This window comes from Mya arenaria, chromosome 10, assembly GCF_026914265.1.
Source record: "Mya arenaria isolate MELC-2E11 chromosome 10, ASM2691426v1".
NCBI lineage: Eukaryota > Metazoa > Mollusca > Bivalvia > Myida > Myidae > Mya > Mya arenaria.
In genome coordinates, this window is record NC_069131.1 from 9,368,525 (window position 1) to 9,384,402 (window position 15,878).

The 15,878-nt window shown below is 35.1% G+C and overlaps 1 protein-coding gene across 2 annotated transcripts; it reads right to left on the minus strand.

The window, feature by feature from the left end:
- Positions 1–740: 740 nt before the first annotated feature.
- Positions 741–7,671, minus strand: LOC128205037 (toll-like receptor 6). 2 transcript variants are annotated; one of them, XM_052906437.1, is made up of 3 exons: positions 7,633–7,671; positions 5,981–6,042; positions 741–5,345 (listed from the first exon to the last, which is right to left on the minus strand). In XM_052906437.1, the coding sequence occupies exon 3, from the start codon at positions 5,321–5,323 to the stop codon at positions 1,619–1,621; it is 3,705 nt and encodes a 1,234-aa protein (XP_052762397.1). In that variant the 5' UTR covers positions 5,324–5,345; positions 5,981–6,042; positions 7,633–7,671; the 3' UTR covers positions 741–1,618. The 2 variants fall into 2 exon arrangements, with proteins under 2 accessions (XP_052762397.1, XP_052762398.1); XM_052906438.1 differs by lacking the exon at positions 7,633–7,671 and having other exon boundaries at positions 5,981–6,128.
- Between the last annotated feature and the right edge of the window lie 8,207 nt (positions 7,672–15,878).

Here is a 15,878-nt window from a genome sequence, read left to right on the forward strand (position 1 = left end):
ACAACTATATAACTATGAATGTATTTATTAAAAGAGCACAATACAGGCTACAATTGATGGATGCACTTTTTATTTTAATGAATATTAATCTTAAATTGTATTTAATGATCAATCAGAAAAGCCCATGATTTGTGAACAGATACAAAATTATAAGCATTTATGAGACAAACATATGTTTTCCCCCACCTCAGGTTATAAGAATCTTCCTTTGCCGAGAGTGTAAGGTAGGTTCATCCCAACCCGAGCGTAGGGTGTTTTGCGAAAACGAGGTTTACCGAGTTTCCACAGAACACCCTGCGCAAGGGTTGGTATAATGAACATATCTTATACGACCGGCTATGGTAGATACTATTTCTCCCACCCCAGTTAAACAAAATTAAGTTAAAATATATTTTTTTAGCTGGAACTTTTTTCAGCGTAGTGAAAATAATTTGCGTATAAATAATTTATTATGTGATAATTCGTGGTTGTCATGGATATGCGCGCAGTGATTTAGATCATGTCAATAATCATATGTCTTTTGTTTGGTTTCAAACGAGTTAAACATTCAAATGCATACAAATGAAAACATTTTTGCAACTACCTGTATTATGCACCTTTAGTGTATATACTCTGACTTGAAACTGTGTATTACCGAGGCATCTCTACTCCTAAATGTTTCGAAATAAAAGAGTTCATACCGCGTAGCAGACGTTTTACTGTATTTCCAAACAATTATAGCAACAATAGATTACAATACGTTCATCGTTCGTGACATTTATTCAACTTTGGTCATGGCGAAGCTCACGGGCAATATAAACATTATATACAAATCGTTATGTTTATACATGGCATATAATGACGTACAACGTGTATGTTACAACGATGATATTATGAATAAAGCTTTTACATTAACTAAATATCCATAGCTTTTGGTTGAATAGTTTAGCTAAAGAATGACCCAGCATGAAAACAGAAACACACCTTCCTTAAAGCTGCAATCTCACAGATTTACCATTTTTACCACTTTTTTTATTTTTTGTCTTGGAAAGAGCAAATTTTTGGATAAAAAATCTGCAAACCAATGATATAAGATTGCTGACAAAAAAAGCAAATAGCAGATTTTCACATTTCCATTCGAAAATTAATGTTTTATGGTCTAAACCGTTACTAACGGTTTAAGTATAATGCATAAAACATCATTTTTTGAACTGAAGTATAAATAATCTGATCTATTTTTTTCTCAGCAGTCTCATTTAACTGGTTTCAATGGATTTTTTGCAAAAATTGGCTCGTTCCAATACAAAAAAAGAAAAAAAGTTGTCAAACGTTCAATCTGTGAGAGTGTAGCTTTAACAGATAATATACAAACTACAACATATTTCACAAAATCAGTAAATTACAAACTTGTATCTGCAAAACATAACATACAGCAAACATGATAAATACATATCATATCGCAAGATTTATACATCTTTGTGCAAAAACTTTATCAGAAAAGAAGCAACAAAAATAATAAATCAACAAGAGAATTTACAGCTTTGTGCAAAATCATTATCAGCCAAGATGAAGCAAAAACATAAATAAGAACATTTATATTTTTTGGGGGGGTGAAATCTCAATCTTATAATTTTTTATTTTAAATCTGTTCATACTGATCTTCCGCGAGAGAACTAAATACAACCACGTCTTCATCATCGGCCGTATCGGCACGTGGCCTGAAACCGGAAGTCGCGTCCGGAAGTTCGTAAACAAGTCTCTCCCACCACAGCCTCGATCTCGCCGTAATGTAGTCGCCTTTGCGCATGTGTGACATCACTTCCGGTTCTAATGCCATTAAATCGATGTCCCCGTGGATCAGTAAGATGACGCTATGTCCTTTCGTGTGCTTTTGTAGCTTATCAGCAGCTAAAAATACTTGGCCTAAGAAAGCGTTGGAAGAAAAGTTTTTGTCAATCACAAATATTGAACAACGACTGTCCTCCAGAAGCCTCTTGGTAACTTCGAAGTCTTGTATAACATGTTGGGACGTTTCAATACTGTAGGAATTATTCTTTAATTTCGGAAGAAGTATTCTTTGCACATATCCTGCGCACTGCTCGTCTGTAGGGTCATAATTTACTAACACGTCAAAGTGCTTTCCGGAAACACGTTTCTTACCGGGAATACGACAACCAGTTTTGAAAAACAGCAGAGAAAATAGTTCCCTCCGGAAGTAACAACAAGTTGCCATGACGACAAGGAACACCGCAATGCCCGCTATGACCCCAACGATGATCGCTGATTTACCTCCAAAGGATCCTTCGTCTTCAGCGCTGCACGTGAATTTTGATTTCGGAACGTTTACAATTTCCTTTCCTTTGTCACAGCCAAGCGTTCTCCTGTCCCTGATCTTGGCGCGCTCCTGGTCAACAAACTCCTTAAAAGCAACAGCCATACAATCACACTTCCAGGGGTTCCCCGTCAGGAAGTAGTACTGAGAGGCCGGAAGTGCCAGCAGTTCACGGACGGTTGCCGGCACCAGGACAGTCAGATGGTTCCCGCTCAAGTCAAGCTCCTTTAAGGCCGGTAGATCCTGAAACGCCCCTACTTCTATTGAGCGGATTTCGTTGTGTTGTAGGTACAACTGACGTAAGATGTTGTTGTTTCTAAAGATGCCTGGGGGAATGTTGACAATCTTGTTGTACGCTAAGCTAAGTATTTCAAGCTTTGTAAAGGGTTTAAACATATCTGGAATGACTGTTTGGATCTCACTACCGTTCATGTACAGTTCAACAGTTTTCATAGCGGTGAAGTTAAACAAAGGGTACAGTGCGGTAATGGATGTGAAATTATTTCCGTCCAAGAATAATGAATTCGTTGTAGATGGAATAAACACTGGCACCTCTTGAAGTCCATTTCTACATTTAACCAAGTGCACGTCTCCATTTTGAACTAGCTTAAAACATGCGCATTTAGTGTCACATGTATTATTTTCCGGACACATAAACTGATGACGTCTCAAATTATGCGGGTAATACGTAGCATTTTCTGTGTAGACTTTACATTTTGGAATTTTGAAGTTTCCAACGGAGACGTTATGATTTCCGACGGTGACGTTTGGTTCTGCAAGCCAGGTCATGGTGCACGCGCACGTGATCGGATTGTCAAGAAGATCATAGATAGTCCAGCCGCCGGAGAACAGTGGCGGGAAAGTGACCACCATGTTGTGACGTAGGTCCACGTGCTCGAGCTTCGTCAACCCAGTGAACGTGTCGCCTGCAATCCTGGAGATTTGACACTTGGAGACGTCCAATATTTTTAGACTTGATTGCTCAAAGTTAGGTCCTGACAGCGCTGTTAAGCTGTGCAAAGCATTTGCAGATAAATTCAAAACTTCTAATGTTTCCAGTGATTTCGTGGCAAAGATATGTCCTTGTACCGAAATATTCTTGTTATGTGCAAAATTCAGATATTTTATTTTATGCGCATCCGGAAACATATCTACATGGAGATTAAATTCCAGCAAATTATGTTCAAAGTTCATATACGATAAATCTTTAAACTTATTAAATAACGCATATGATAATTCTGTTATAACGTTATGTGACATATCTATGGTAATCATAACTTCGAGAGCCCCGGAAAAACTGGCAATATTGTTGTAGGAAGCATTGAATATTTGCATGTCCGTGAAGTTGATATCCGTCGGTACTTCCGTTAGGTGGTTTTGTTGAATATAGAACTCCTTTAGTGGCGGCCATCTCTGTGTTCCCATGGTTGATATGTTGTTATTCGCAAGCCGTACTACTTTAAGGGATGTCGGATATGGAAGAACACCCGCAGGCAACCTTTGTAAGGCATTGTCATTTAGGTTTAACTCTTGCAGTTTGCTCAGACCATTCAAACTTAGCTGCTCCAAGCTAGCTAACTTATTTCCAGCAATATTCAAAATCTCTAGGCTTGCCAAACCACCGAACGTGTTGTTTACAATTCCTTCAAGCCTGTTACTGTAAATCTTAAGTTGCTTTAAGCTTGATAAACCCGCCAGCATTTCATTTCTTAAAGTGTGTATGGTATTTCCGCCTAGATCAAGAACTTCTAGATTGCGTAGTGCTGTAAACGATTCGTTTTCCAGTATCGTTATTTTGTTCTGAGCTAAATGAAGATGTGTGAGATTAACCATTGTAAACACTTTAGTAAAGTTTGTTGTTTTGTGTATCATGTTATTGGCCAGGTTAACGTACACTAAGTTACTGGCACCTTCAAACTGACCTTCAACTAAATGGTCTAGCACATTATCTTGTAGATGCAAATGTTTCAAATTCTGCAAGCCTTTGAATGTGGTATTCAAAACATTCACCTGATTTCTTGAAAAGTCAATATGTTCGATCGATATTAGTCCAACTGCTTCTCCTTGTACTACTGTCAAATGATTTCCGGATATATTCAACATTTTCAGAGCCGTACAATTTACTATATCCTCAAAATCAAACCTTTTGAAACGATTGTTCTGCAAGTATAAGTTTGTCATGTTTGGTAAATAATCACAGAAATACGGAAACAAGTCAGAAATATCACAATCTGAAAGATCTAACTCTGTAAGAGATTTTCCACCATCAAACGCTCGTTTTGTTACGCTTGTTATTGGATTAAAACTTAAATCAAATCGCTCCAGCGAGGTGAGATTCTTTAACGCGTTGTCCGGTATTCTGTCCAGCGTACTATTCCGCACTTCGAGTACTTTGATTTCCAAGTCGGTTTTACATAACATGCTTCCATACGGGTAACTTTTCAAGGGGTTGCTGCCGATATCCAAATATTTAAGCACTGGTGAGGGACAGAATAATCCTGTAGGGAAGGCTTTCAAATAGTTGAACCGAAATGAAACGAACTTGAGATTACGTAAACCTTGCAAAGCTTCAGTTTGAATGGTGTCCAAGCGATTGTACGAGAGGTCAAGCACTTCTAGGTTAGTTAGATTGGCCAGAACTCCGAGGTCCAGCCTCCGTAAATGGCATGGTCGGAACCCTGTAGTTCCATTTATACAGTAACACTGCTTCCTATAGGCACCGTCTAGTTTACAGTTGATCTTTATATACTTTATTGAGGCAGGCTCGTTATTCCAAACCCGTGTTGTGTTATTGAAAGACTTGTTGTCCGTGCAAGTGAGTGTTCCGATACGTTTGTCAAAAATGCATTCTGACGCCTCGTTTCTAGGGTACGTCAAGCTGACGTTTCCCTCTCCCGTGGTTCTGTACGTAAACGTCACGTTATTTGTGACCTCTTCAGCAGATTGCACGCGGGTAGACGTAACTACCAGGACGGCCACCATGGCAACGGTGAGATATTCGCGCCCGATCATTGTTGCTAGATATGGCTCATTTCTGAAAGTGAAAAGACAAAGTGATGATATGTTAACAAATTTGATGAATTGGTCGCATATTACATTTGACGTATATGATACTTACTGATCACGGTCATCTATTTTATGGTCGAAACGTTCAGCAAGATATTAACTTGCCAAACATACAAGTGCAAGTACATGTACAATTTAATGTCATTTTTTGTCATAGTTATGTAGGACTGTAGAGATAACATTGAGTGAGCGTATATCAAACAATCAATGCATATGTGGTATTAAATATAATAATTATAGTTTTTTTTTCAACTGCAACATAGCATTAGCGGATCCAAAGGGGTGGGCGCCCGCTCCCCCCCCACCAAAAAAAAGATAAATAAATAAAAAAATATCGTTTAGTTTACTTCTTATTTCAACAAAGTAGAAAACAAATAATAAAATACGCCCAAATTGCACCATTTTCTGGATCCGCCCTTGCATAGGCTGCACTGAGCTTGAACGTAAAACACATAAAGACCTCCGTATACCTTTACACCAACCTACCACATTGAAGTGAGGTCGGTTAGTATTTTAAGTGAGTATGTCTACCTGAATCAAAGGTCAATTGCAATCAATCCAAACATTCATAATGAGAAAATAAATCACAAACACAAGTCTTACCATTTAAGACGAAGATGAATAGTTTACTGATATATCACCGTTCCACATTGCATCTTTCCATTCTGAAAGAGTGAGATATATATCCTAACCAAATTTATCCGATGTAACATCCATACAATTTTTAAACAAAACTTTAATTATGCGTCATAACGTGTTGGAATTTCTTATACACTGCGTCTTAAGTTCAGCTATATTCTAAATGTTGACGTTCTTATTGCCCGGGGCAGTTTTATTTATGATTCAATGACATTTAAATACATCATGTCATGTTGTGCTCATCTCTGTAACTGACAAAAAGCCGAGGTTTTATATATGTTAAACATTTTCATTTTAGGAAATATTATGCTTAAATATGCGATTATTCAAACCACTGCCTTAGCGGCTGATTTCAGTTATTTTCATAAAGCTGCACTCTCACAGATTTACCGTTTTGACAACTTTTTTTATTATTATTCAGTTTGTCTTGGAATGAGCCAATTAATGCGTAAATATCTTCAAACCAGTTCGAAAAAGTATGTTTCAAGCTAAAAGCGTTACTAACGGTTAAAAAAATGCATAAAACACAAAATTTTGAACCTAAATGTGAAAATCTGCGATCTGACCTTTAGTCCGGAGTCTTATTTCACTGGTTTCCATGCATTTTCGCATAAATTGGCTCGTTCCAAGACAAAAAAATGTTATCAAAACGTTCAATCCGAGTGTGAGAGTGCAGCTTTTAATGACTATTTCAATTAGTAATGACAGCCTTAGAAAATGTATGTTAAGTACAATAAGATTAATTGTGCGATTTTATCATTAAAGTATGTCAAGGGGACAATTTATGTCATTAATTATATTGTACACTTTATTTCGGCTTTTTTAACAAACGAATATTCGGCTGTTTCATTTATCTTTATACATCGAACAAAACGTTTAACCATGCATGCCCTCGATGCGTTTAATAGGCCTGAACAAGTTGTCTTCTTTGTGTTTATTATGAACCACTTCAGCCAAACATTGACCATACAATTGAACTGGCATAGTGACCGTTAATGATGACCGCGCTAGATCACTGACCGTCATATGAAGGCTTTAAATGTCCACTACAACATAACACACTGTTAGCCTAAACATTACTAGTTTATTTTGATCCTAAAGTTGCAAACGTTACATATTTATTTTCATTCAAATTTCAAATGTTCAGCTTCATATATTTCAATACAGAGCAGGCAGCCTCAAGGACGAGGTATACCATAGCAGGTTTAATAAATCCAATACGCCTAGCTTGACCCATATACTTGATATCTGCCCCAGATAACATTGGTTCTCTGTCAATATTATATCACAAACTTGTATAATATTGTGTGATAAGTATCAATGAACAATTCATTCACGACATTTCAGGAATTCAATGCCCAAAGTCAGTGAATATATGAATGATAACCTTTATCCTGAGGTTCATGTTCTACATAGAAGCAGTAGTATACTAGATCTATATATACGATATGTACTCACGAAATTAACTTAATTACGGACATATGTACGATGTCATGTGAATGTACACAAATTATTAAGATACCTTAAGGCAAAATAATATCAAAGCATTTGCAATCTTGATCCAGACAATAATTGATCCAGAAAATATTAGAAAATGCAATGTAAATAAAACTTACTTAAGTTTGTTGCCACAGGATCTTTTCAATAAGTGCAGGGTGTTCCGCATATTAGTTTCAACACAAGGGAACTAACTCGTGCGGGCACAGAAACTAAAATTTGAATAACTTCCCTTACCTTACTTTTATTTAGTTCTAATACGGTGTGAGCTAATGTAATATTTGTCCCACCGTGGGGCCGGAATAAGTGAGGCCTAGTCAGGATTTTGACAGGTCGTCGAGATACAGACTAGTTCCCGGTTATTATAGATATCAAGAGATTTTGACCAAACTTAACGGCGAGCCGATCGGTTGTATCTCTGTTATATCGTAGCATATACAAGTATGCTGGGAACCAAACCGTAAACGTTAGTTGACGGGTTGATGTTTGTAGATAACGCTCCAAAGATCATTCTCCACAACAACAAAGTTATTTCTGCGTTCATCTAATTCGTTTAGCATTACAAATGGTTTGTTCATAAAAAAATATTTTTTCGCACCTATATACATATCAAAACATGCCAAGTGTCACAACATGGTTACACGATAGCAATATTTTTTATCGCTGCATGAATGTAATAATTCAATATAATTTGCTTCACCGTCAAAATGAAATTGAACAGTATGATAACTGGTTTTAGAAGAAAATAACAACACCAACAAGTTATATAAGTTAACCGTGAAATCATTACACACTCACACTGAAGCCCCACATCATGATTTAACTCTTACGATGCGTTTAAATTAACATAAACGACAAAGCAATTTGTCAATATAAAGCAACAGTAAGTATGTTTGTCATTTGCACTACATATATAAATGTTCACAACACAATCTTTAACATTGGGAACAAGTGTTTCCGCCAAATTTCCGTTGCCACCAACATCGCAAAAATGTGCACTGAGAGTTCACCTTGTTTGCCGCGTCAGTCTTTGTTGTTGTAGTTGTTGTAGGGGGTGTCTCTGTTGTTGTAGGCGATGTCGTCGTTGTTGTAGTTGTTGTAGGCGATGTCGTCGTTGTTGTAGTTGTTGTAGGCGATGTCGTCGTTGTTGTAGTTGTTGTAGGCGATGTCGTCGTTGTTGTAGCTGTTGTAGGCGATGTCGTCGTTGTTGTAGTTGTTGTAGGCGATGTCTCTGTTGCTGTAGTTGTTGTAGGCGATGTCGTCGTTGTTGTGGTACTTGTTGTAGACGTTGTGCTCGTGGCTGTCGTAGTTGATGATGTCGTTGTTGGTGTTGTCGTTGTAGTGGTGCTGGTGGTGCTGGTGGTATCATTGCTTTCAACTGCCTCTCTTATCTCCGCCTCTACGCACTCTCCATTGTCACACTAATAATAACAATAATAATAATAATAATAATAATAATAATAATAATAATAATAATAAAAATAAAATAAATAATAATAATAATAATAATAATAATAATAATAATAATAATAATAATAATAATGATGATAATAATGATAATAATGATAATAATGATAATGATAATAATGATAAAAATAATAATAATAATAATAATAATAATAATAATAATAATAATAAAAATAAAAATAATAATAATAATAAAAATAATAATAATAATAATAATAATAATAATAATAATAATAATAATAATAATAATAACAATAATAATAATAATAATAATAATAATAATAATAATAATAATAATAATGATAATGATAATAATAATAATAAAAAAATAAAATAATAATAATAATAATAATAATAATAATAATAATAATAATAATAATAATAACAATAATAATTATAATAATAATAATAATAATAATAATAATAATAATAATAATAATAATAATGATAATAATAATAATAATAATAATGATGATGATGATGATGATGATGATGATGATGATGATGATGATAATAATAATAATAATAATAATAATAATAATAATAATAATAATAATAATGATAATGATAATAATAATAATAATAATAATAATAATAATAATAATCATAATGAAAATAATTATAATAATAATAAAAATAATAATAATAATAATAATAATAATAATAATAATAATAATAATAATAATAATAAAAATAATAGTAACAATAATAATAATAATAATAATAATAATAATAATAATAATAATATTTATGATAATAATAAACATAATAATAATCATAATTATAATTATAATAATAATAACAATAATAATAATAATAATAATAATAATAATAATAATAATAATAATAATAATAATAATAATGATAATAATAATAATAATAATAATATGATGATTCACTAAATTATTATAACCATATAAAATTTCAAAAACTTCCATTGCACATGCATATGTGTATTTATCCATCAGTTAAAAAAAACTAACCCGTCCGTCGTTTTGTGAGCAGCTGGTTCCCGGGAACACCTCGTAAGGGCCATAGCAATACTTGGTACCCGGCCTCAGACAGTACATCCCTTCAAAGCATATTGAATACTCCGTCTGAAATATGTATACTACCATAATTAGAAAATTAATTTAATCGAAGGAAACGCGAACAGAATATGTGCTATTAACGTTGATATGTCATTAATAGTTACCAGTAACACAACCCGATTTATTAAAAAAGATACACGATTGCTTCAGCATGATCGTTTAATTTCAACCACGAGGGTAGGAGGTGAAGAAACTGTTTGTGGACAATAACTAACGTGCGTATAAGTGAGTACCGTGTACCTTAAATAGAAATTGACGTATTTCAATTCTGATTTGTGTCCACGTTATCAACCCGACGGTGTTTGTTCATAGACACCGTACCGTATTAGATATGTTTTTCTTTGTTTTCCTCTACACATAACCTACAATATCGAAACGGTAGGCAGGGTTTAACCGTGCAATAACTACCATGCGGATAAATAACGACGATTTTCACTTACAGTGTGTGTATACCACGTGATAAATTACGTCATTTATGATACGTCGGAAGGCAACATTTTGCTTCAAATGAAGACTTAAATCAAAGATAACTTTTTTTTTACAACACCATTTTAAATGAAACAAAGGACAGTCTATGCCGCTTAAAGAACCCCGCATTTGGTGTATTACCGAACATTGATAAGGTCATTAGTTTCATCAAACACTTTGACAAACCTGTTTCCAAAATAATGTTTTGGCAGTGCTCCGTCAGACGGCCGTATTGTGAAAAGGTTTGTCGAAGTGTTTAAAGAAACTAAACTCTCAATCAAACTCTGGTAACAGACCAAAGGCAGTGCTCTGGAAGCTGCGTAGACTGCGCTTTGTTTAATTTAAAATGGTGAAGAAATAGTGAAGTTATCTTTGTTTAAAGTATTTTTTTCAAATCAAAATATTGCCTTCCGACGTAGCAAGGATGACGCAATTTATCACGTGGTATACACACATTGACTTGTGCACGCTAGTCATTAAAAGAGTCATTGACATCTAGATACAAAACAGGTACTTAATCAGAAGCTCCGCAACAAAGTGGAGGCACAGATGATGTTGTATTTGACGGTTCTGGTTGTATAATATGTGTCTACTGGTATGCACGAATTAACATGCTGTTATGCGTTGAAAATGCCCAACGTGTCTTCCGCTGTGGTGCCAATAAGTTAAAAATGGCGAGCTTGGTCTCTTATTTTTGAATTAGAGTGGTTTATACGAGTACAATTTACAAAACAACCCACGAGGAATGTAGCTCCACACAGAATTGACTATGTGTTGTGTTAAAAGTAATGTTCAGTATTTTTTTTAACATCTGATCGCCTAGAACTTGCATATCTTACAACAGCTTAACGGTGAGAACATGAAAAAAACCTGCAAAACCATTTGTAGCTTTTGAATGACAAAGGTTGCCTCGTTACCATTTATAGAACTTCATTTGCTGTACTTGGTGAACTAGGCTCGGTTTTGGGAACGTTGTGGTGCCAGTGAATAGGTCGTGGTGCCAGTGAATAGGTCGTGGTGCCAGTGAATAGGTCGTGGTGCCGAGCCGTTGTTATGTTCATGCATTACATTCACAAAATCGAGCCTATGGCAACAAATTTAGAAAATAAAGTTTCTAAAATATGTGTATGGCTATTCTTCATTATTGTATATTGTGTACCTCTGAACTTTTGCGGAGAACTATTTTCCATACAGTGTTAATTTGATGATTGTATAGTGTTGTGCGATTCGTAGATGCTATGCAGATTTAATTTGTTTATTTTAGTTAAAAGTTATATTATAAAACTTTTCAAATTGTTTCAGTGTCATTACATAATTCAAAAAATCTGTATTTGTGTTAAGCTAATTAAAAGTTTATTTGCATTTTTTATAAACCAATACAACTGTTTTGTTTAGGTTATGGTCCCGGAAACATGTAGTTACATGTGTTATAAATATTTAATAAAAAAGAAAAAAAATCATTCTTTAATAACTAGTTATATATAAAAGGAATTCTTCAACTTGAAATTTCAAGTATTTTGAATTGCGAAGACAAATATGAATACACAATACAACAACTGACTTCGGACGGACATAGGTCCGTGTTACAACTTGATACGTGTTACTAATTAGGAATTTGATAACAGTGGTAGGCAGCCAGCATTGATGGCTATGTGGCTCTGTATATCAGTATTGCAGAGGTGTCAATAAACACTAACCACAGTAGCGGTCTGTCGAGCCAATACCTTGGACTGTATTTACGCTCTTAAACTACCTCGAAATCACACCGGAAGGAGCCCTCCCCCATGAACAGCTGACACTGAATGTGTTCGTCAAACTGATCTCCGAGCCGCGGGCCGTTTTTCAGGGCGCGCCGGTCCGCCTCTGTCTGCAAGTGGGTCTCCAAGCACTTGCTTCCGTCATCGTCCTCAACAACACTGGAATGGAAGGATGAGAAAAATAAACATATTTAAAGTAAATCCGGATTTCCCCTTCTTTGTGTCGGATCAGTATTATAGTTTTTGATATTTTAGGCAGCATTTCCACAACTCCTTCGAACACTAAAATTCGTCTGAAATACTTATAAATTTAAATGACGATGATTAATTGGTTGACGTCCATCGACGTAAAACAACAACAATTGTGCGCACTTACGTATCCATGGCCGCCTCCATCATATTACGTGAGCAATTGGAGAAGGTCCAGGGGTGCGCGCGCATCTCCCAAGTAACTTCTGAATTCTGTGCGCCAGACGCCATAACGTGGTTCGCTGTCTCCGGGCAGCCAGCGTCCGCGTCGTGGTCGACTCCCATGCTGCAGTTAAACACATACAGGCACAATGATGTGTTATTTTTGCAAATGATATCTACACTTTGGGACTAAATCAGCAGTATATCCAGAGATCACATGATTGAACAATGTCTCTTTGCTTACTTTCAGAACCATCACTCCACATGTCTTCTGAGGTGACACTCTGTAAAGCTGGATCAAACAAACTCTTCTTCACTTTGCAAATGAGGGCAGTTTGCATGACTAGTGTGAAACTCACTGGAGATCTTCCCTGGACACATGACTTCACATGCTCCAGTCTTTGGGCAAATTGCTCCTGTTTGGATCATCATCGGGATCATGGACAGCTACAAATTTAACAGGTCCCCTATCGCGGTGTCTCCCCAAACCACGTAGATCTTCTTCGAACGAATACCTGGGGCGGTATTCATAAAATTTCTGATGTCATTTCCTAACTTAAGTCACTTTCCTAATTTAAGTATCTCTTTAGTTATATGAAACAAAAAAATATAAAATTTCCAAAATTCATTATGCTCATTGACCTTATTAAAAAACAACAACATACATATATGTAACTACTATTAGAAAACTATGTTGTTTTGTCTATAAGGGCTTTGAAATGCGTCAGTTTAGACATTAGACACTTTTCTCCACTAACTATTTTTCAGTATTTAAAGCAAATGTGATATAACTTTACTTTGTTTATACATTATGATTGATTTTGAAAGTTGTTCTATCGGAAATGTTTATATACTGTACATGTTTATATTAAATGTAACTGATGGGCTGTAAGCTTATAGTTAATAAAATCTTCTTCTTCTTCTTCTTCTATACAACACATATACATTAAAACACTTCTTAATTTCTTTCAATTTGACACTGGAAATGTAAAGAAATCGACTTAAGATGTTTTATGAATACCAGCTCAGGCATACATTCTACAACAAAAATCGCATTAATTTTGCGTCCCCCCGATTATTATAGATTATTTGTCTGCATTTAATATACCACACCCACAAATAAGTAGGCTCTCTGATACGATAAGACTTTATAAGTTAAGAGTTATTTAAAGCCGTCATGGCAAAATACAATAACTATATAATTGACCTTGGAAGGAGAACTCCATTCCAGGGAATTTCATTGCCATATAATACTGGATTTGTTAGACTTTTTAAGAAAGGGCACTTTCAACTTGAATGAAAAATTACCTTACAGCAGTATTACTAGACTGTCTAGAACAAGTTGTAAAGGATTATATGATATCATTAAGGTTATGGCATAGTTCCAGTGGGATGAACAAATACAATAAATGCAAACAAACGGTTTATGTCCCCATAGTATCTCATAAAGTCTTGTAATCACGTTAGCATAATGTCAGATGTCGAGTTTTCCAATTAGTATACAATTAATAAGGGAAATAAAATCCCGACGTCGATTGATGATGGAATTGACCTTTTTATACACACATGATGGCTTTTCATAGTGTACTAAATATAATAATTAGTATGCCTACATCAGTTAAAAGGAATCACTTCCTGGAAGTCATCGACTCCTTCCGTGGAATCAATCTAAAAACTGTCAGAAAACCTGCAGCTTTACGCCAAAAAATGCCAAGGAGACGAAATCATAATACTAATAAAACTCAAACTTGCTGAAAAACATCAACTGTCTGCATTTGTGTTACTAAGCTCGCTTCGTTTTTGTTCAGTGTCTAGTACTGCCAAATGAGGGATATAAAATCCTAGATTATTGCAACGTAAACAATCATAAGCCTGCCAAACTACGAGAGCGATTTTATGTTGTCGGTATATATGACGCCCAAGGAAGCAATTGCCTAACGTTATGACATTCAAGATCTCTCATTGCTTTGAACTTTTCGGGATATTCTGACGAATATTTTGCCTTTTTCATTTGGGTTGCAGAGTATTAAGCGCCACATACGTGCAAAACACCAACCAGTGTCTACAGAGTTTTCTGTAGAAAATGTGGTTTAATACACTTCATGAACGAATATGAATTATCTAATAATATTAAGGGAAGACAAGGTAATTTCTTATTAAGTGAACATGACTTGCTCCCGATATTAGTAATGGATAGCTGGTTCTAATATTGAGACAATGTCACGCGGTGTCCCCGTTTTACTACTGTGTCATGTAAGTGGACGATCTCAATTAAAAAAACAACATCAACACAAAACAAAACAAATATGACTTAAGCAAGCTTACAGTACATAAAACTTTCTCATTAGTAGTTATACGTTTATCATGAATCAACATAGATCGAGGGGTCTGATTTGATCCTGTCGTAAACCTAGTTTCTCAGATATAGGGTTTCATCGCGGTTTTATTATTAACATTTATGAAGGTTATACTCTTATTCAAAATCAATACATACACATGTATAACAAACATAAATTTTGAGTGACACGACTAAAACTGCTTGCTAAATAATGAATTTATGGAAAAATGTTACTTACTAGTAACTAGATTGTAACCGTGCATTTAACAACTAAAGCGCACATAAACTGACCCAAAAGTTGCTGTCCCCATATTCAGTGTGTGTATACTACGTGGTAAGTTGCGGCATGAATGCTACGTCGGAAGGCAATATTTTGCTTCGAATGAAGACTTTAAACAAAGATAACTTTCCTATTTCTTCACCATTGTAAATAAAACATTACGCAGTCTATGCCACTTATGTAGCCCCTATTTCGGTCTTTTACCAGAGCTTGATTGAGAGTGTAGTTTCTTAAAACACTTTTGACGGAGCATTATTTTTGAAACAGGTTTGTCGAAGTGTTTGATGAAACTAATCACCTTATCAAACTCCGGTAATAAAACGAAGGCGTGGCTTTTTAAGTGGCATAGACTGCCCTTTGTTTCATTTAAAATGGTGAAGTAAAAGAAAAGTTATTTTTGATTTAAGTCTTTGTTTCAAGCAAAATGTTGCCTTCTGGCGTAGCATATTTATCATGTGGTATACACACACTGAAATTACATGTACTGGTATTTACAATTAAAATGCCGCTTACGCTGATTGTCTCAATTCTCTATAGTATAAGCATATACTAA

What these genes read in the sequence shown, in the direction of transcription:
- LOC128205037 (XM_052906437.1), bottom strand. Translation starts at nt 5,323, where the DNA reads ATGATCGGGCGCGAATATCTCACCGTTGCCATGGTGGCCGTCCTGGTA.